The sequence below is a fragment of the Tamandua tetradactyla genome, chromosome 13 (genome assembly GCF_023851605.1).
Source record: "Tamandua tetradactyla isolate mTamTet1 chromosome 13, mTamTet1.pri, whole genome shotgun sequence".
Taxonomy (NCBI): domain Eukaryota; kingdom Metazoa; phylum Chordata; class Mammalia; order Pilosa; family Myrmecophagidae; genus Tamandua; species Tamandua tetradactyla.
Window position 1 is genome coordinate 44,830,827 of NC_135339.1, and position 21,697 is coordinate 44,852,523.

At 40.3% G+C, this 21,697-nt stretch overlaps 1 protein-coding gene across 1 annotated transcript; it reads right to left on the reverse strand.

Moving 5' to 3' along the window:
• Positions 1-13,315: 13,315 nt before the first annotated feature.
• DKK1 (dickkopf Wnt signaling pathway inhibitor 1) lies at positions 13,316-16,210 on the reverse strand. Its single transcript, XM_077125294.1, has 4 exons — positions 15,835-16,210; positions 15,437-15,599; positions 14,212-14,355; positions 13,316-14,090 (listed from the first exon to the last, which is right to left on the reverse strand). Exons 1-4 carry the CDS (start codon positions 16,060-16,062, stop codon positions 13,837-13,839), a joined length of 789 nt encoding a protein of 262 aa, XP_076981409.1. The 5' UTR covers positions 16,063-16,210; the 3' UTR covers positions 13,316-13,836.
• Between the last annotated feature and the right edge of the window lie 5,487 nt (positions 16,211-21,697).

Consider the following 21,697-nt stretch of genomic DNA (forward strand, 5'->3'; position numbering starts at 1 on the left):
CCTGCCTAGGAGATTGGTTTTAATTAGAACGATGGTGTGGAAACCATTGCCATAATAGGGACTAGAGAGTTTAATCTCCTAATAAAAGACAGAACAGGAATAGGAATGGGCGATAAACATTTTAAATGATGTCAACTTCATTGATAAGCATTGAAAAGCAAATTAAAACTACGCATGAGCAATTTTCACCCATTAATTAGTTAAAAATTAAAGATCAGTAGTCTCTTCCAGTAGGAAAGTTGCAAGGAATTGTGTCCCCTCTCCAACACTGATGGTAGGAAAGCAATATGGCTGAGCTTATTGGAAAGCAATTAGCAATATCTCTCAAATATTAAAGAAAAAGACACTAAGTATGTATTTTTAGTGAAACTTATACATATGCACAAAGGAATATACAAGAAGTATTCACTGCCACATTGCTTGCAAGAATGAAAAATTGGAAGTGTATTGCCAATCAAAATGGAATTGAACAGGCACTCAGGCACATTATATGAAAACTTTATAAAAGAATGTGGCAAGCTTCTACATATTGTTTTGAAAACTCTCCAAAACATATTCAATGCATAAAAAGGAGTTAAAGGCTGATTAATATAGGACTGCACATAGGACGTGAACATCAGTAGTTTTTAGAGTCCCACAGATGACCCAACAAGAAGCTGTGATTGAGAACAAGGGTCCTAGAGAATATTAAAGCTTTCAAAGCAGCAACAGCAGCAAATCAGAACCGTCAGAGGAGTTAATATAAGTGAGAGTGCATAGTAAAAAGCGCCACGGACATCATTTTAGATTAACGGGGCAGTTGGTGTTTTGTTGGAAACAGAAAAAAACAAGATTTAATGCATTAAATGAAGGACCAGAATCCTTAAGACTTTGACACCTGTGCCTTTCACTGGGCATGAAATAATTAGAAGTTAAGCCACCTGTGTGTATTTTCCCCACCTCAAATGAGATCAAGATTCAATTATTTAGAGACTCAAGTCCAAAGAATTAGAAGACACTAGAGATCAGTTTAAGCAGGTGGTTTACTGTTTTTCTTAACAATACTTAAACAACATGCTGCATACTCTCTGGCTCTTCAACAACAGACCTGCGTCACCAGGAAGCCGCTGCACAAGCTGTCATGGCGATGGAATATGTGTCTGCCCCTTCCGTTGAAGAGAAAAAAACATGAAAGGCTTGTCAAGTGTTTTACGGCCACAGTAGATGTTTAAATATGTGCCATTGGAACACTGATTTCAGTATTTTTAAGACCACAAACTTTTCAGAAGTTCAGTGGCCCTTTCAATGTCCATTTAGGCACAGAAGTCACTGGTTTTGAATTGCATTCTATGCTCTGGGAATTTTGTGAAGTTAGAACACGGTAATAATGGTGTAAATGAGTCTATTCCCTCTAGGATCATTTCTCTGTTACAAAATCATTTAGCTGGTACTTTGCTAGAGCCAATAACCATGGATATTGTCAGCTAATAACTCATTTTGGAAATTCACTTTAAACTCCACCTTTTAACAAATACAGAGTTATAATTCATCCTACAACCCAGCTATGTTTTTGGAGGTTGGTATTTGTAATAATATATATATTATTCTTAGTCCTTTGCATTTTCCCACTCAGTGGTAAGCCTTCTATCAAAACTTAAAACTTGTATTGAAATTGGTCTCAGTCCTGGACCTTGGCACAAAGGTTATGAAAGATTCCCAAGTATAGAATTGCCCTGAGCATCCCCACTCCAAGCTGCTATCCTTTGTGGCAAGTCTAAGAAAGTCAAGGCATAAATTCCAGTTTCAAAGTTAACATGGCATTCCACAGATCCATTCCAAAATCAAGGTAGATACAGCACTTCTGCTACTGTGTCTGATGAAGAGAAACTAATGGCAGTGATTTCCAAACCTGTTCATGCATTAGAATCACATGTTAATCTTTAAACACTTTCAAAGCTCAGGGCATATCCCTGACGAATCAATCATAGTCTCTGGGGGGTTTTTTGTTGTTGTTTGCTTGCTTTTGTTTTTGTCTGTTTTTTGACATGGGCAGGCTCTGGGAAGCGAACCTGGGTCTCTGGCATGGCAGGCGAGAATTCTGCCACTGAGCCACCGTCGCACCGCTCACCAATAGTTTCTTGAAGCTCCCCAGGTGAATCCAATGTGCAGACAGATAAGTTGGGGAACGCCTGATTTGCTTCAATTTAGCCGGGGCTAGTACCTGAGTTTCAAACCAGGTGTTGACTATATCATTCTAATCTCTATTAAAAAGGGAAATTCTCTACGAATGAGAGTATCTGTGCATGCTCAATCTCCGGGAACAACAAGGGGGACTGCGAGGTTCCATTATCTCGGTGAATGTGGCTTGCAATTGAAAATAAAGTTTCTTTCTGTGAAAGTCTAAATAAGGTAAGCCAATTATCACGTTCCTCTTAAAGCCATCTAGCCATTATATAAAACAAGCAAATACATGAAATTATTTTATAATGAGACATTATTTTAGTATATATTTTAATACTTTGTTATGAATTCCTACTTTTCATTTATGTCATATTTGGATAATATAATTATCAAAGCCAGCAATAATGACAAACAATACAAATCAGGAAGCAATTTTGGTATAAAATTCTATTTAATTATGAGTATATTGTCTTATATATACAAGGAATTGGATAAGTAATAAGTATTTTGCTTAATACAATTAAATAGTCCTGTAACAGAAAAAAAGAGTTGCTGCAGTTAATGAGCCTTTTGCTACATGTACATATATCATGACTTCTATAGAAGCAAATCCATTCAGGGTAAACATCAGGCGAGTTTGATTTATTCTACAAATCTTCATGGAGCAACATTCGGGGAGGCCCTGCACTAGGAACTGGGAAGAGAGGAATGGATAAGATCCTTGCACTCATGAAGTTTATAGTTTAGTGGGGAAGACATATTTAATAAATTCTAAAATAACTTGGTGATGGTGGAATAAGAACTATGGAAAAGGATGTATGAGAGCACATAAAACACCTGAGCGATGTACGGTGCATGGTTGGTCAGGGGAGATGTCCCTGCGCAAGATAAGCTGAGATTTGATGGGCTCAGAGGAGAACTGCTCCTAACCGGAGGTGTCATGGACAAGGCCTCTGAAGCAGAAAGGGGCATGGTATATTCTGGGAACTGAGTAAAGGTCAGTGTGTCCAAAGTAGAGAGAGTTGGCACTAAGTTGAAGTGGACGAGATTTAAATGGTGCAAAATTGTGATGGTCACGTTGAGATACATCTGAGGGCCATTGGCAAGGAGGGTTTCAGGTAGACATGGTGACCTGACCAGGCTGGAATCTAAGTCTGTTTGCTGGGTGGAGAATGGCTTAGAGTGGGGAGTATTGGTTAATACTGGGAATGAGAGACGCTGATATCCTGGAACATGGCAGTGATCATGGAGGTGGAGGGAAATAGACATATTTAGGAGAGAAAATCTAAGCCCTTGGGGATAGGGTAATGAGAGTCTCTGGCTTGAACAACTGGAGTGTAGTTCATTGTTTATAAAGATGGTTCTTGTTACTGGTTTGCCACTGATACAGATGGGGACTTCAAGCAAGCCCTTTATTTTCTCTGTTTCCCACTTCCTGATTACAAATTTGACCCTCAGTAAAATGGCTTTTCTCAAAGTGTCTGCAAGCACGTGAAAGAAACTCCAGTGCCTTTTAAAAGTTAAAACTACTAATTTTATTAGCACTGATAAAAAGTGGGCTTTGGAAACACGAGCATCTAGATCTGTTACTGCTCTGCTACTTTCCGGGTGAGTGAGGTTGAGGATAGCTGGTTTCCTCTCAGCACCCTATCTTAGTGCCTTGATGATACAGTGAAAATTAATATATACTTGCAAGGGTTGCTGCAAAAATCATGTGAAATGATATTTTTAACCAAACTGAAATTCTGGCACATAAGTGCTCAGCCAGTAGTTTCCTTCCCTCCCCGGATGAATGTTTTCTTGGAAGTATAGCATTTTGATGAAAGGCTGTCTATATAGCACTGCTTTCAAAATTAGATGTAAAATAGTCGATGGAGAGGCTTCTAAAAATGCAGATGTCTAGGCACAATTCTGATTCAGTAGGTCTTGGAAAGGGCCAAGGAATCTGTAGTTTGAATTTTCCAGGTGACTCGGATGATGAGCTGCGTTTGGGAACTACATGTTTGGAGGAAGCTATAAAACAATTACTACTTTTGAAATGTAATCAGGAGTACAGCTGGGGGTAAAATGAAAATGATACCTTGCCTTCTTCCTGATCCTAACCTGGTATGCAAAACTTCTTCCTTATGGCACAAGACACATCACTACTCCACTCTAATTATAGCATCCTGAATTAACAAGTGGACTAAAATAGTTTCACACAAGAGCCCATTGAAAGCTCATGCCATCAATGCATGGTCATAGCAAAACTACCACTTCTTAAGCCCTCACTTTGTGCCAGGCACCATCCTAAGACCTACAACTATGCAAAACGAAAAACCCAACTCCAAGCTCTACCTCAAAGCTGTGAGTTCTTCATCAAGTTTGTGCTCTAAGAAAAACAATCACAAGAGAGGTAACTTTCAGGCATGTCTCTCTCAGCTATTTTTAGTTCCGTAGGGTGAACCCATGATATAATTATACAATTGTTTTTCTTCCTCCAGAGGTTGAAACTACTCAGCCCTCATCTGTTAATAAATAGTAAATAGTAACCTTAAAAGTAGCTGTCACCACACAAGGTATAATTTGAAGGATGAACTTAAAGCAAAGGCAACTAGAATCAGAATGTGAAAATATTTGTGAAACACAGTACACATTATGTAAAGGAGACTTGTTAAATAGCCTTAAATGCAAGGGTATTATGATAATAGAACTTGTTAATGTTACTGAGCAGAAAGCATACTTTTGGATGAAAGAAATAGCATAAGAATCTAATAGGTTATTCCATAAACTTTCCTGGTAATTCATTAGATTCATTCTCTCAAATCAAGAAAGAGACTATACTATTTTTAATGTTAAAACAACTGACTTTCACAGTTGTATTAATCTGATCATTTACCCTTTTCCTCCTCAACATACAAGTAAGAACAGAGGACATTACGTTTTCAAGTAAGTTTAGGGAACTTCATGAAAAAGTTTCCCAATTCAAGAGCTTGAGATTCTGGGCTTTTCCAAGTCAGCTGAAAAACTTTAGCCTATTTTTAATGTACCTATTAAATAACTTAAGGGGTCTAGGAATATTTAGATGGATGAAGAGCCAGCCCTCTTCGGTACTGGCTAAGAGCCTGGGCTTTGGAGCAGGCCATCTGTGTTCAAATTCTGCTTCTGCTATTTAATAGCTGCATGATTTCAGATAAACTCCTTCAACTTTATCTTGGTTTCCTCATCTATAAAACAGTAATAAACAAATAAACGCACCCACCTCAGAGGTCCTGTGAGCATAAAAGCAATAACTATATATGAAACACTTAAAATCATATCTGGTACCAGAAAGTTGTTCCAAAAAACTGCTGTTGTTACAATTTCTTGCCAATTGTAATGCTTCACAGGAGAAAGTTTTGTTTGCAAAAGTGCTCAGTTATGAAAATTAAACTAAAAATATTCACGGAGTTTCTACTGTGTGTCAAGCCCAGTGGTGGTTGCTGTCTGCCTTCGTTTTCCTATAAATGTGAACAAGGTAACAACATAATTGTGAATTTGTTTGTATCCCACAATTTCATGCCCTGTTGTTTATCAGATACCTAGTTTTCCCAGCAATAGGCCTCTGAGGTAGATACCAACCGGCTAGAATTTAGAGGGAGAAAGAAGGGAATGGAGGAGAAAGGTAAATCTTGAAGTGTGGATTATTTAAAGTAAATGACCACCACCAGCCCAAATCTCAATGGCTCTTCACAATTAAAGTTCATTTCTTGCTCACCTAGTGGAGAGGAAGGGCGGAGGGAATCTGCTGGTGCTGTCACTTAGGTACACAGGCTGGGAGGGTTCCTGTTGCTGCCTCTTCATTGCAGGCTGTCTTGGCCTCCCTGAGCATCTGCAGAGGGTGGAGCTGGGACCCTGAAGGCAGGTCTCCAAAGCTCAGCCTCGTGGCCACACCTCACTGCAAGGGAGGCTGGGAAAGGAGCTTGGGACGAAAGGGGAAACTGGTTTTGTAACTAGCCAACAAATTCTGTCACAAGGTGTTTGATTAAAAGGACAGGTTGGAGGCTGCTGCTGCTGCAAAGGTCTAGGTAGCCAGAATTAACAAAATTCAGAACACTTATGAAGGAGAAAAGAAAGTATGGTTAGAACCTTTGAAAATGGGAGTAGGACCCCTTAAAGGGAGAGAGAGGGTAAGAGCAGAGAGGAGAAAGTTTTGAATGAAGTCAATGAAGAGAAAAAAGTTACCACTTTCTCAATTTTGTCTAAAACAGTTCCTAGTCTTAGAGGCAGAGGTTGTGGCCTTCTTTGATTAGTTTTTGTATTTTCTGCAATATGCCACCTTAGTGTCAGATATGTAATAGCACAGGCGCTGCTTGACCAAGGAGGCATTTGAGACTGGTCATAATTCCGTGAAATGGACAGTTGCCAAAGTAAATAAATTCCATCCTCTTCCTTGTCTCTGGCTTTCTGTTTAAATTAGCTATGAAATGCAATCTCCCAGCCTGCAACATTGTATAAGCTAAGCTGTCTGAGAACATTTAAGTATATTGTCAGGAAGAGTGAGGTAAGATTTTCCTTGCCCAGAAAGATGCGTAAACTGATGGCCACATCCTGCTATGGTAGTTCATGTATTTGTATAATTTATGTACCATGTCAGACAGCTCATCACAATATGTAGTATGGACAAAGTAAATACACAGATTGAAGATCATAGGAAAAAATAGTTACCTGTTAATACAGAATTTGGATTTTTCTTTTACCTATGTCCTATTCTTTGTAATGTTTTAAAGTAATTCCTTTAGTGTGTTCTGTCCTGTTTTAATTTTTCTGAAATTGACACAACTGTCTCTATTTCTCATTCATTCATTTCTTCCTTCACTCGGCAAATACTTGTGGGTTTTCTGTGTACCAGACACAGTCCTCCTAGTCTGTGCTCCTTGAATGGAAAAGGAATTTTGGTCAGTAAGTGAATGATATCTTTCTTTCCTGTAGTTTTGGGAAATTCAAGGAGGCGTTACAGCACTTGCAGCATCTTCCCTATCCAGAATGAGACATAAAATTTGTTTATAGAGTAGGAACGTTTATGGGGAAAACCCAAGTTCTAATCTTATCTTTAGATTTAATAATTTAACATCTTCTCTGATTATTAAAGAAAAATGGAAAATAATGGAAGGAAAGATTAAATAGTTCCTACAATCCTATCTTCCAGATATGGCCATCTAGATTTAGATCAGATATTTGATGTTACTATGAATAATTCAAGTATTCTGTGGATGTTCTCTAATTCAATTTTGTTTCTTATCCGTGTATTAAAATCATTTTTCCAAATCATTTTAATGAGTGTGGGATGTGTTAAGAACATATCACAAATTATGTAAACCGTTAGATATTAGGTATTTCCGTTATCTAAAATTCTTGCCACTGTGATACAATTGCAGATAGGCTTTTATACACATCCAAGATTCTGTTTTTAAAATTCTACAAGTGAAATTGCTGCAGTCTTTACATTTTTAAAACATCTGCTAAATTTCGTTTCAGAGAAATTTTGACAAATTCAGTTCCTACTAGCCATATATGAAAATGTCCTAGCAATATGAGAATGTCCATTTTTACAGGTTGAATTTTGTCCCTGCAAAAAGTATGCTCAAGCCTGAACCATGCTCCCAGCCTTGTTCTGTGAATGTGATGTATTTGTCCTTGCAGATACGTGACTTAAGCTAAAATGAGGTCATACTGGAGTAGGGTGGGCCCTTAATCCCATATGACTGGTGTCCTTATAAACAGGGGAGAAGAGACACAGACAGACTTGGAGAGAAGACAGCCATGTGAGGAAGGAGACAGATGTGCCTGTTTGCAAGGATTATGTACCGTAGAAAAGCCATGTTTTAACCCTGGTCTAATCTTGTGGGAACAACAGTTTTTCTTAATCTTGATTCAACCCTGTAGGTTGGAATATTTTGATTAGATTATCTCCTATTATGGAGACATGACACACCCAATTGGGGGTATTAACTTTTGATTGGATGGAGATGTGATTCCACCCATTCCAGGTGGCTCTTGATTGGATTTTTGGAATCCTTTTAAAGAGGAAACTTTTTGGAGAAAGTCAGAAATGACAGAAGCCTCAGAGCCTCAGAAACCTCACAGCAGAGCTGACACAGATGTGGACACGTGGGGAACGGAGACACAGATGTTTGGAGATGCCTGGAGCCCAGAAGACGTAGCCATGAGATGTTAAGCAAGTCAGAACCTGGAGAGGCAGCTGCCAGCCAAGTGGCTACCCAGCTGACAAAGGTATTACTAATCCATGGACCTTCCTTGAATTAACGTAACCTCTTGATGGTGCCTTAATTTTGACACTTTCACTTCCTTAGAACTGTAAACTTGTAATTTATTAACCTCCCTTTTTGTAAATGCCATTCTGATTCTGGTAAATAGCATTCTGGCAGCTAGTAAAGTAACACAACAGAGGTTGAGGTTCTATAGCTGTGACCCAAGGAAACCAAGGACTGCCAGCAATTCTCAGAGGCTAGCAAGACACAAGCAAGGATTCCCCTCTACAGATTTCAGAGGGAGCATGACCCTATTAACGTTTTGATTTTTGAACTTCTAGCCACCAGAACTATGAGACAATAAATTTCTGTTTAGAGCCATCCATTTGTGGTACTTTGTTACAGCAGTCCTAGGGGAAAAAAAATAGCTAATTTTCTGTACTTCCCCTTAGACTGGGTGTTAGTGTCTGCTTTTAATTTGAACTTCAGAGTCACACAGATAATGTGAAGGTTTCAACAAAGGATTCTTTTTTAAAAAGTAAGTTCTGTTCTTCAGAAGAAAGTTAGTATGAAAGATTGTGCAATGTACTATGGCTTTACTGTGCTTGGCCAGGTTTTATGCCTTTTGCCAATTTTGCTTTTTTAGTACATAATTCTTAAAAATAGTTAATATCTGGGGGCAGGTTACTGCTGCCCTTCACGTATGACTTTACATTTACTGATATTTAGAGACTGTTACATATCCTAATATGTATTTATAACTCTTTAGGCAGTAAATATCGTCTATGACTAGTGAAAAACTGATTTGTGAAAACTGTCGTCTTGATTAATGAATTATGTCAATCAGAAACAAAATGATCAAATATGACTTTTTCAACTCTGATTCTACCTACTGTGATAACTACCCCTGGAAATGAAGTAGTATTTTCTTTATGTCATATATATATATTTTTTTTTCTTGTAAAACATTCACCAGGGTTGGTGAAAACTGTTGAGTAATCTTTTGAGATAAAATATATCTCAAACACATATTCTTCAACTCTATTGCCACTTAATATAATCGTTACTTGCAGAGTTTTTAGCAGGCTTTATTTTCTTTATTTTCTACATTACCAAGTCAGAAAAGCCTTCCTCCCAGGTGCTCTACACTTTAGGCACAATGCATTGTCTCTCTTCTGAATATATATTTAAATTTTCACAGTTTCACACTTTTGCTCACACTGTTTCCTCTGTCTCCAAAGCCCTTTCCTTTCTTGTCTGCCTTGAAAAAACACTCTCATCTTTCAAACTAATTAGTAGTTGACATGATTTAGGTTCCTACCTCTGTATGCTCCTTTTAGAATTACGGTAGTTCCTGTCATGTGTGGTGGTGGGTGTAGTTAGCTGAATTTAACTAGGACCTGGTAGCCAAACCAGGCAATTGGGTCAGAGATGAGCCCCTGATTAAAAATGAGCCAATCAGAACCTTTGCCCAGGGATTTGGAAAAAGTCCCTAGGAGGCTAAGCAGTTTGCTGAGCAGAGCTGACCTGGTAAGTCATTTCTATGGAGCCATGTGCCATGACAAGCCCAGAACCACATGCACATTACAGTGGAAAAGAAATTATAACCAAGCCAACGAAGCCAGGCCCTCAAAAGGTTTCCAATGCTGATTCTCATGAGGGGTTATCATTCTCCTTTTGAGTTAAGTTTAAATGGGTTCCTCTTCCTTGAAATAAAAGATCCTGAAGAATAGCATCTTTACCTTGAAGCTTGTTTTTGAGCATCTCAACACTGACTTTATTACTTTAAAATCTATATAATAATATAGATTTTTTTATCCAATAGTAAAGTCCTAAACTTTAATGCTTATTAGATGCTAGATTTAATGCTAAGTGTATATATGCATTATTTTCACACCTACACTCTAAAGTCAGTGTTTTCTCAATATTGTCAGTGAGGTTTTATGCTTTGCTCAATATCATGCGGTTAGAAACTGTGAGGGAGATGTGACTGTACCCCAGGTCTATCTGATTCCAGAAAATGTCTCTCTCTACCATACTTAAACAGCTCCCAGCACTAATAGTTGTTTGTCTCCCATGCTAAATGGTGAGTTCCTTGAAGTTAGAGACCTTACAATTTTTCCAATGCCAGTCTAGTGCTTACTGAGCCCATCGGTTGCTAAAATGGGTATTGAATTAAAATTATCACTTAGGTTGTGCCCCCAGATTCTTAATGTGATTGAGGATTTCTGAAGAGTTTCCACTGGATAAGCATATAAAGGCCCACACGTACTTACGCTTGTACAAACATCAGATCCCTAAATCGTTTAGGTTATTCTGTGATATTTATTTTTTTAGTGTAGAGATAATGTATTTTATATTTTGTACTATTCTCAACAGTATTTTAGAAGTTATGGAATTATAATCGTGATATTCAATGTTATATATTTTATAAGCCCAACAGTAGCATTGTCCCATTTTCCTTAAGACTATAAAAGAAAGTTACCTATATGCTAGCATGATAAAATTAGATAATATATCCAATTTGATCATTAAGAAAAAAAATTTCACCTGCAGTTGATAAGTGGCAGGAGTATTGACTTGACTTATGCAATTAGAAATACCAAAACTGAAATTTATAACTGTATATTTATGTTTCTAATTCCTTGATTAGTGCAATTTGATGTACCATGGAAAAAATTCATAAAGTGTTTTGATCTGTTGGAACATGAATAATCATAAATAGGTCATTTTTATGTAGAAAAACACAAAATCAGTGTTTTTCTTATAAGTAATATAGCTTCATCTCCATTCTAATAAATAGATTTCAGATTAAGCTACATTTGAAATAGTCAACTTCCCTAGAAAAGGGGGTAGGGGAAAAACCTGTGATTTCATTTAATATTTTTAAAAATCAGAGTTATTAGAGCAAGTCTGCTTTAACTGAATGCCAGAGATTACTGTTTACTGTGAAATTTTTAGGATAAACCTGTATTTCCCTCTTTCTCCTGATACAGTTTAGCAAGAACTTAATCGTCACTCAAGCATTGATAAACAGGGCTCTTGACATTTTGCCTGTGCCAGACCTTATGAATATCTACAGAAAGTGTGCTTTTGCTCTTGTAACTTGTTTAAAAAAAAAAATCAGTCGTTATCTTTTCCAACAACTGTACCAGTACATGAACACAAATCTATATCCATTGCACATTATTTGTTATAGCAAAAATATTAGAAACATTTTAAATGTCTATCAGTGGTAGGTTGGTTAATTAAATTATGGTACAATCATTCCAAGTTACAACGCATGTAATGCAACTATTAATGGAGTGAGGTACCTCTCTATGTATTATATAGGATGATCTGCAAGACACTCAAGGTAAAAAGAGCAAGGTATATAGGTATATTAACGTTTGATGAAATACCTTGGAAACTTTTTCCTTGTGTATGTTAGAGATTCTTTAAGTGATCCTCTTGGAATTCAGATTGTATCTGACTTCTGCCTTCCAGATCCATTACTACCTAACAAAATATCTACAGATTTCTCAATATTGTTTTTCTGACTTTATAAGTGTGCAGAATCTCTTTTTGATGGAAATCCCTTCCAAAATTCTCAGATAGGTAAGAGGAGAGGTGCCATCCTACACTGGCTTCTCATTCTCCCACCCTCAATCCAGGATGGAAAGCAAGATGAGCTAGAACTAAGATGTACAGACTGGGAGAGTCAGGTCACAGTCTATTCCTCTAGAAAAGAAGGGATCTTATAACCAGGGCCTTTGGCCACATTTCCCTCTTAAACAGAAAGCACTCCTTTTGAAGAAAGGCTTTCTTGTTTCCTCTCCCCCATTATGCTTTATTGGAGATGGCAGGCCTTAGAATTGGCCTTCCTGGCACTTGAGAAAAAAGCACATGTAGGAAGAAAGAAAAAAAAAAAAAAACTCCTGGGTAAGGAAGTTGAAGTTTCCAGACAAAAGGAATGTAACAGACCTCCTGCCAGTTTCTCTCGGCCAACTAAGGCTTGTGTCTTGTTGGCTGAAGCCCCTTGAAACTGAACCACTTCCGGGAACACAGGACAACAGACATTGTAGGATATCTGCATTATTTAAGGTAAATCTTTAGACAGTTGACCAGTCACTGTCGTTTGACTGCCTTCAACCTAATGTTGTGGTTTTGATGCAGAGTTTAAGAATGCAATAGAATAAGTATAACTTGGGAAAGTGGTTTTCCTCTTTCCCCAGTATAAATGACATCAAATGTGGCCAGTAGTAAAAAGGCAAAGCCAGTTTAAGTAGCTTTTCCATGGGTCTTCTCTTAAACAATATATCACCATCCTCATTCCTATCGATAAATTTCAGGTTAAACAAAAATTGAAATCTTCAATTTCCTGAATAAGAGAAAAAAGTGAAGGAAGGGAGAATGTGATTTCATTTATTATTTTTAAGTCAAACTAATTAATAGTAATATTTAAGCTATTTCAAATGAGCTCATTTGGTGCGAAACCTGCATGTAATTTGTTATCTGTATTTCCACACTCACCCTCTTCCTTTCAACCAACAATACTCTGGTATTATTTTCTTGGCAAATTTCCTTCTCTGCTCAGTAGTTACTGGTTATTTGGGTAAATATTATTTATTGGAAACTTTTTTAAAGTGATATAAAATTCAATCCCTTACTATCATCATTTGAGTTTACCAATGGGGAATACTTTTTTCTTTAAAGTTACTCTAGAATACATTAATATTGAAAATCTAAGACAATAGAGTAAGTCTTAGATTTAGACAGTAACTTTTCTCTGATCATCTTTAAACACGCCACATTTTTGTCCCTGTAGAACACACACACACACCTACACACACCTTTCTCAGATCACAAGGCTACAATTCATCTCTATTTCTTATATTTCATGATATTAAATGTTAAATTTTATTTCAAAGATTGTCCATAGCCTAGAGATAAAAGTAATCCAAGCACTGTGGGCTAGTACATTTTACAAAATAAGATAGTATTTTCATGATAAATTTTAGATATCATTTGTCATCACAAGAGCTCCTTGCATTCTAGACTCTAGAATTAAAAGGGGAGAGAACTATGCATTTAGGAGGTATAAGCTGAAATTATTTATTTCAATTAATATAGAATATTAGAGTCAAGATAACAATCAATGTGTACAGAACGTTACATAACAAGAACAACTGACAATGCAGCACCTTTAGAAAAATAAGTTTTGTTGCATTTACAGGTTAAGTGCCACACTGAGAATTTACAACACAGTAATTTACTGCAATCAATCTCAGAGGAGTTCCATAAAGAAACAAAGTTCTTACACTCCAGATTTTAGGAAGGTATTATTGGAATGCTTAACTGTAATCACAGAATTTGTACATCCTTAGGATTGAGGCTGACAAAAGTCATAAATGATTTTCATAGCATATATTATATAGGAGTAGTCCACTGTGTTCAGAGAGCTGCTTTAGTGTCTCTGACAGGTGTGAAGCCTGGAAGAATTGCTGGCTTGATGGTGATCTCTCTCCATCTGGCAAGACAGACCTTCTCCACAGTAACAACGCTGGAATATCTCTAGCCCATGGGAGCCTTTTCTCCTGTGCTTGGTGCACACTTGACCCTCTTTGAGGACAGGTTTACAGATCTTGGACCAGAAGTGTCTAGCACAACACAATCCTGTGGCGCAGTCTGATGATCGGAGACAGACAGAACCCTCTTGTCCTAGCAAGGACAAGGAGACAAGCAGAAAGGTACAGGGTTACTGCGAAGCGTGCTTTGTTCCCATCAGTTAATTTGAAAGACACGTGTTAACAAAGAGGCATGCTGAGGCCCTTTGACTTACCTTTGGTTTGGTACATTTTTGAAGACAGCGTGGTTCTTCTGGAGTACCCATCCAAGGTGCTGTGATCATTACCAAAGCTCTCAATAATGGTCTCCTCAATTTCCTCTCGATGGAAATGATTGTGATCAGAAGGCATACAAATTCCTAATGAAGCGAGAGATGGTAATGAACTCCCAGGCTGTCATGCCTTACCGCTCCCAGCGTTAACAGTGGCAGTCTGTCAACTTGAGATCTTAGTACAGTGATATCATTTTAAATACAAGTCAACTTCTTCCCTAACCTTAATGCAAAACTCTCTGGATGGATAGAAGTACCAGTGCATACAGTATGCAGCTGCATGCAACATCTCCAGGATAGCCTTTTAAATACTCTGCCACCAGCTTTAGTCATGACAGCTTGATTTCTGCCCACTTTATTATTTTCTGCCCATTTTAAATATCATATCACCTTGGCGTAAGAAATAGGAAATATCAGTTGCCTCAGCTTTTTAACACAACTTCTCTGCCTCTGGTGCTACCAGACTAAATTAAGCAAATGCAATTCCAGCTGCCTTGCAGAGTTACAATCTCACCATCAGTTGCTTTACTGTATAATTTCCACAGTACAGGAATTTAGTTCATTCATCCTAAGAGGGTCGCTGCCCTGTAAGTTTATTTCTGGAGGCATTCAATGTTGGTGGTCTGTGATGGTGGTAGGGGTGGGGAAGGGTTAGGAGAGAGGCAGTGAGAAGAGGATCCAGGGGTAAGGATGGGAGGGTATCAGGATCTGTTTAGAACGACCAGCGCAGATACATCGCTCTGTCCTTTGGCCAATAATGGGCTCAACAGGTACGGGAAGGAAGTCTGGCAGAGCCACGTATGTTACTGCAAGAAAAACAGAGGGCAGTGACACGCCGGTGGCGGCTTAATTGGCCTCTCTGCGGTCTCGCCTACCTCCCCATCCCGCCTCTCAATTACCTCGAAGCTCTCCACAAACACACACGGTAAAGTCGGCTCGGGTTGTAGTGATAAATTACTGGGATACAGAGGAAGATAAAGAGCTCCGCGAGACGAGCACGCCGCCTCTCTCGCTCAAATTCAACACTCTCGCTGAAGGACTTTCACTGAGAACGCCCCAAGCGGCCTCTGGTCTCACTGCCAGGTTGTCGGGGCTGCCTGCGTCTTCTCTCGGACCTAGGCGCGCCACGGGGGACGGTGTGCGACGAGACGGGGGCCAGGAGACTCACCGTTTTTGCAGTAGTTCCCGGCGCAGCACATGGAGTGACGCAGGCAGCGTTTGCGGCGCTTCCTGCAGGCGAGGCAGAGTCGCGCGCCGGCGCCCCCTCCGCGGGCGGGGCTGGAGCAGTACTCCTCGGCGCCGCACTCCTCGTCGTCTGCGCACGGAAACGGCTGCTGGGAGGGGCGGGAGGGGGTGAGGCGCCCGGGGACGCAGGGACCCGCAGTCCTTGCTCCGGACGCTCGTCAAGGTCCGGTGCTGTCCTCCTCTCCAAAAGCTGTCGCCGCCCACCGCTCCCAAACGCGGCGTCTCCAAAGAGCCCGGAACCGCACACACCCGGCACTTCTTTGCGCCGTCCTCTCCAAGTGGGGCCCTTTCAGGGTCACGCGTCCCCGCGCCCCCTCTTACCTGGTACTTGCCGACGGTCTGGTACTTGTTCCCGGCCGCGTACAGGACTCCGGGCGCAGGGCTGACTGCGGCGCCCCCCAGCGGCGGGGGCATGTTCTTGATGGCGTTGGAATTGATGAGCACCGTGTTCAAGGTGGCGCCCACCCTGAGCGGAGGGTGGCTGCAAAGAGCCGCCGCCACCAGAGCGACCAAGATCCCGGTAACTACTCCTGGGCCCACCGCCCTCATCTCAGAAGGAGTCAAGAGAGAGAAAGAGAAGGAGGAACGTCACTTTGAAAGCCTGGCGTGGGCTGGCGCGGCTGTAGGGTCAGGGGGCTTCCAGCGGCCCCAGAGTGCTGACTGCGAGGCGCACCGAGCTCTGCGCCGCCACCGCAGCTGCCTTTATACTGCGGGCTGGGAGCGCGCCCGCCCCTCGGGGGGCAGACAACAAAGCCCGGGTGAGATTTCAAAGCGTTGGGAGGGGCTGCGAGGGGGTGTGTTTGTGTACACGAAGGGACGCCTTTGACACTTTTCACCCTGCTCCCCCGCCCGGCTCACCTTCGGGGTGACGGGTGTCAGTGTTAGAGCAGATGACTCTAATAACGGGAAGATGAAGGAACTCCGCTACCCACGCCCTGATATAGGGTCTGGGTTATTCGGATCTGAAATACTTTTTACCTCTCTCCCTTATGCCACTGCTTGATTTTTGTGCACACAAATGCTATTCGGTATGAAACGCAACCCAATCAGTCATACAAAGTCTCTACGGAAACTTGCCTCTGCCAGAGAGCCAGGTGGCCGGTGCAAGTTGCCGATTAATCCTTTAGAGTCGCGGTTTGCAGGATTTGGAGGCGTCCTTGCCATTAGGTCTGTTTTTTGCCCCCTCCCCTCCCCACCACCTCGACAAAAATTGTGCAAAGAGAAAGAAATTTGCACATCAAACGAGGGTTAGAAAGGAAGAAGAGCTCATTTTCTTTTGATGGTAAGTTTAGAGAGAAGGAGGCGAGAGACTGGTGTTTGGAAATTAGATCAGGGGCAAAGGGAAGAGGGAAATGACCATCCGATAATCAAGCTATTTAATGCTGTTCTTTGAATTTGAGCAGTCGCAGCTAGTAGATGAACTTGATTAGGCAGTCGGGTGAGATCAAAGTGACCTGAGCCACAGCGGACAGGGTCCAGCGTGTTTCCCTGGTTCCCTCTTCTCAGGGGTCAGTTAAGCTTGTGAGATAAGAACCCTCAAGGCTTAAAGCCTGACTTCCTCTTTAGTATTTCATATCTCAAAGCTTGAGAATGCACACATTGGATCCCAGGTCAGACGATTTGTAGGGTGAGGAATAGCTCCTCTAAGGAGAAAGATGGTAGCTTCAAGAAAAGGAGGGCTGAAAACGAACCAGAGGGTGAATGTGAGGTTCATTAAAACCAGTATATAAAAATAATAAAGTAGGGCTGGTCAGAATGTTGTAGTGCCAATACATTGTAAATTATCTCTTCATTCAACAAAAGCATTGCAAGCCTAGTGCAGTGGCTTTGGGCTACCCTCTAGGTTATGGTCTTTTCCTTTGGGGGCGGGGAGGGGCAGTAAATACACATTTATGACCAGAGGGATCATTCTCCATGATATTTTATTCTAACAATAATAAAAGATAAGAGACTTATACAATTCTTTTTAAAACAAGATTGAATATTGTGTCAAAAGGTGGACATCTGTAACGTGCATTTGGGAAAAAATGATTGAATAATCCCTGACGAAGAAAAAAGTCTGGTGTATTCATTGTGTGCTCTGTTAATCTCTGGAATACCCCACACAGTGACTTACTACAATAATGACTAGGACAAACATGACATCTGGCCAGTTACAGTACTGAAGTAATGAAATCCTAAAATTAGGGGTGGAGTGAGGGTGATAATTTAAAATAAATTTGCAATGATCGGCATCCTTGGGTTTCAGAGGGATAACTCCTACTGGAAATTGTAACATGGATTAAAGCTCACATGCTTCTTTGGGTTTTACTTTGAGTTTCTACAACGATCTACACTTGCCTACTTCTCTAGAAATTTTTGGAATTAATTGAGAATGAGAAGCAATGGAAAGGTGGTTTATATTGACTTTTAAAAAATGAGTGTAAGAAACAAATCAATACTCCTTTTATTAAGAATCAGCAATGAACCAGATCACCCTGGGCAGATACAATCCTGTCTGTAAGCAGAACTGAAGTTTTACACAGACCCAGAGGCCTCAATCGATGCCTTGAGCACTTTTGGTGAGCTAGAAAATCTACAGACTGTCTTAAACTCTTAAAATGTTGAAATGTGGAATAGAATTCCCTGCCTATTGAAAGAAAGGATGAAAATCTTTCTTCCTAGTCCAATTAGCCCATTTAAATATTCCTAGAAATAAACCTGTGTCACTTGAAGTTTAATCTCTTCCCCCTTTTCAGGAAGGGATGGTACATAATTAATAAATTTAATGAATTAAATTCATTAAGAGCTTGGGTTCGCAAACATACCATTGACCACGAGGGGGGACAAAAGAAAAAAGTAGAACAATAATCAGCAAAAGGAAAACTTTTAATAATAAAGAGGCATGCTGCATGCATTCAGTCTTGATCCCATAACATTTGTTGTTTGTCTGTGATATTCACTGAGCTCGAACAGAATCTTTGTGTGGAGTTAGAGGAGCTAAACCAAGAGTGGGGTTTCAAGAGTGGCCTGGTCCTACCTCTCCTTACCTCCCATGTTGCTCATGAAGTTGTCATGATTTTAAAGCTAATTATAATGTTATCTGATATTTGAGTTTCTACTATGTGCTGAGCACTATACTTGGGGTTGTGTGACAGGAGTCAAGTTATGCATATTATCTACCTTTAAATGATTTGAGGGGGGGATGGGGAGATATTCCCATAAATTATGTAGGGGCAAAATTATGCGGGAGGTCTTCAAAGAGGACTGAATATGTAGTAAGTCAATCCTTTGTTTCAATTGGGAAATATATTTTCAGAGGAGTCTCCATATAAAAATTCTTTCCACAACTGAGTTAGCCAATGGCAACAAGAAGGCAAGGTAGGTAAAGGGGTAAAGTGAGGTTCATTGTTTAATCAGTTAATATTCAGTGATGCCCAGTATATGAAAATGCTACTCTCGTCCTCTTGGCTCCCTCTCAAGTTATTAAAGACAAGCTCCTTGACTGCAGAAAGCTTTCAGTCTGTGAGTAGTGGGCGAAATGTAATGTCATTATGTGGGAATGTGGGCAGAACTTTTCCCAAAGCTAATGACATTTTGGCATATATCAGGTTGTGGAGAAGGGGAAGAAGTTTGCAGGAACTGTGCTCAACAAGCCTCAAGGAAAAATAAAGTTCTTGTGACATGAGTCTCTCCCACAACTGGGTGTCAGAGGTGGCAGGAGACAGGGCAGACATCAACTTAACTTACTTAGTCCTGTGGGAAACCCTGCCTTCTATCTGATCCTGTTTAAATATGACCAGAATGAATGCAATGAATTTAATATTTGCATTGATTTTAAGGTAGGTGAAATCTGTGGACTAAAACCTGATAATTTAGGACTAGCATGCTTCTGTGTGCCTTCCTCATATTTTAAGTGCCAGGTTCCAGACATAGAATACTCATCAGCTTCTTCATGAGTGGGGAGATACAGACAAATACACTTCACAAAGAACCGTGCTCTTTGAGTACTATTTTCCCACCATTGTCATTTGAGGTTCTTGTATGACTACAGTATTTTTAAATCCTTTCCTCCCTCCCTTCTTTCCTTCTCTACCTTAAATCAAAGGAAGCACATCTGTTGCCATTTAACTAGGAAAACATCGAATAAATGTCATTCCTTAAAGTGGGTGTTGCCAACATTTTTGTTGGTGCCAATCTAGAATTTATAGCAGGGATTCCTCATTCATGATGTTTAGTAAAAATGTTATGACTTTCTCATTGGCCTTTAAAAGGTTTGGGTCTTAATGCTCTTCATTATATTAAAATAGCTTTTAGACCAGGCCATGTTACGGCTCCCCTGAGAGGCTTGGATTAGGCTTTTCTGTGCTCCTCAGTACAAAGAGAAGGTGAGATTTGACAATGATTAAGTTTATTTGGTCAGTGGAGATGGCCAGCTCAGATAAATCAGGCTCCACAGTAGCTTTTTGACCTAGCTCAGATGATGTGTTTTACAGGAGCAGGACATTAAAAACTAATCTGAGAACAGAACCCAGAAACATTTGATTAAAAACCAGGAGGGATGGTGCTTAAACCAGACAACTGCCTGCATTTCTTCCGATGCCCTGACACTCAGAAAGGTTGCTGCTGGGCAGTTACAGAGAGTACAACAGCCCCCTTCATATCCCTCAAAGGAGCTGACATTTCCAACCATGAGGATAGTCTAGTGACAGCAGGAAGCAGTAGACAAGAACCTGGTGAAAGTCTCCAGATCTAGAGAGAAATCATTTTCCTTGATCACTGGGTTCTGGCTATTACCTGCTTTATAATGCAGGCCCTCTTCGAGGGTCATGGCTGAGACAGGCAGTGTGGCGTTGGGGCTCTGCACCAGGGATTTCCACGGTGACAGGCACCAGTTGGCTGTGTAAATATGGGACCTTGATCAAACCATTCAATTCTCGTGTGGAAACGGACTTTTCATTCATAAAATGGGATATGGGAAATGGAGAGCTCCCTACTGAGCACAGGTCACTCTTGCTTTTCATCACTGCGAGAGCAAGATTGTTGGTGATCTGGTTAAATAAGAACATCCTACCAGAGTTCTCTTCCTTCAGGTAGCTCAAAATAATAATTACTGATATCAACACTGGGGGTTCTTTGGTTTTGATGAGTCTGGCATTTTAACTCCTTGGAAATAAGGGGAATTACTTGAACCAAGAGATTATTTATAAGATGGAGATACATATTTCTAATTACAAAGGTTTTCTAAAATTATGTCATATACATTCTTGGAGAAAATTCAACAAATACAGAGAAGTTCAAAAATAGAAACGTCATATGCAGTCCTCCACTCAAAGAAAACAATGGTTAACTTTGTTAACTTTTACTTTCTTTTCATATATAATATAGAGACGGATCTTTTCCTTCACAAAATTGATTGTAATGTTTTAGAACTGATTTTTTTTTTCCTACCAACTATCATTATTTTCAAATTATTGAATTGTAATTGGACCTTGGGATTTAAAAAAAACAAAACAAACAGAAGCCTGAAAAACTCTTAGTGTCCAGATATCTTTTCTTAGAAATGCCAGAAGATGGGGGTGGGAGGTAGGGAAAATATATAATTACTTCAAGAAGACTTCATCAGCTTTAAGTCACAAAAACAAAATAATTTTCAGATGATTGCAGGAGACGGGTGAAGGGAGAAAGTGGGAGAACTACCCATAGGGCAGACCGGAGCTCTGCCCTAAATGCCCGGCCTCCAGGGCCAGAGATTTTCGTGGAGGGCGGGACTTGGGTGCCCAGCGCTTAACCAGCCCTGAATTCCATTGTTCACGGGCTCCCCGGAGGCAGCTCACGGTGACTGCGCTTTGGTGTCACAACCCGTCTCCATACAGTAGTGTAAAATGAAGCTTGTTTAAAGACTTTCTTTGATGAAGCAAGATCAAACGGCCCGGGGACCCCCAGTCTTAATCAGACTTGAGCCAGGATGGCATTTTCACAAATAGTCCGTTTGCTCGGCTTTGAGCGGACTTTGTGCTCAGCACATTCATCCGGCTGCGGGGCGGGTAATCCCACTTGAAGCCCCTTCCCTGGTCGCAGATCCATTCACACTACAATGGCTGCTGTTGGTTTGCTGTGTCAGTTCGTGGGCAAATAAATGTAGGCTCTTCTGACTTAATTAAAGGGGGTGGGAAGGGGAGGTGATGGCGGGGGAAGATGAAAG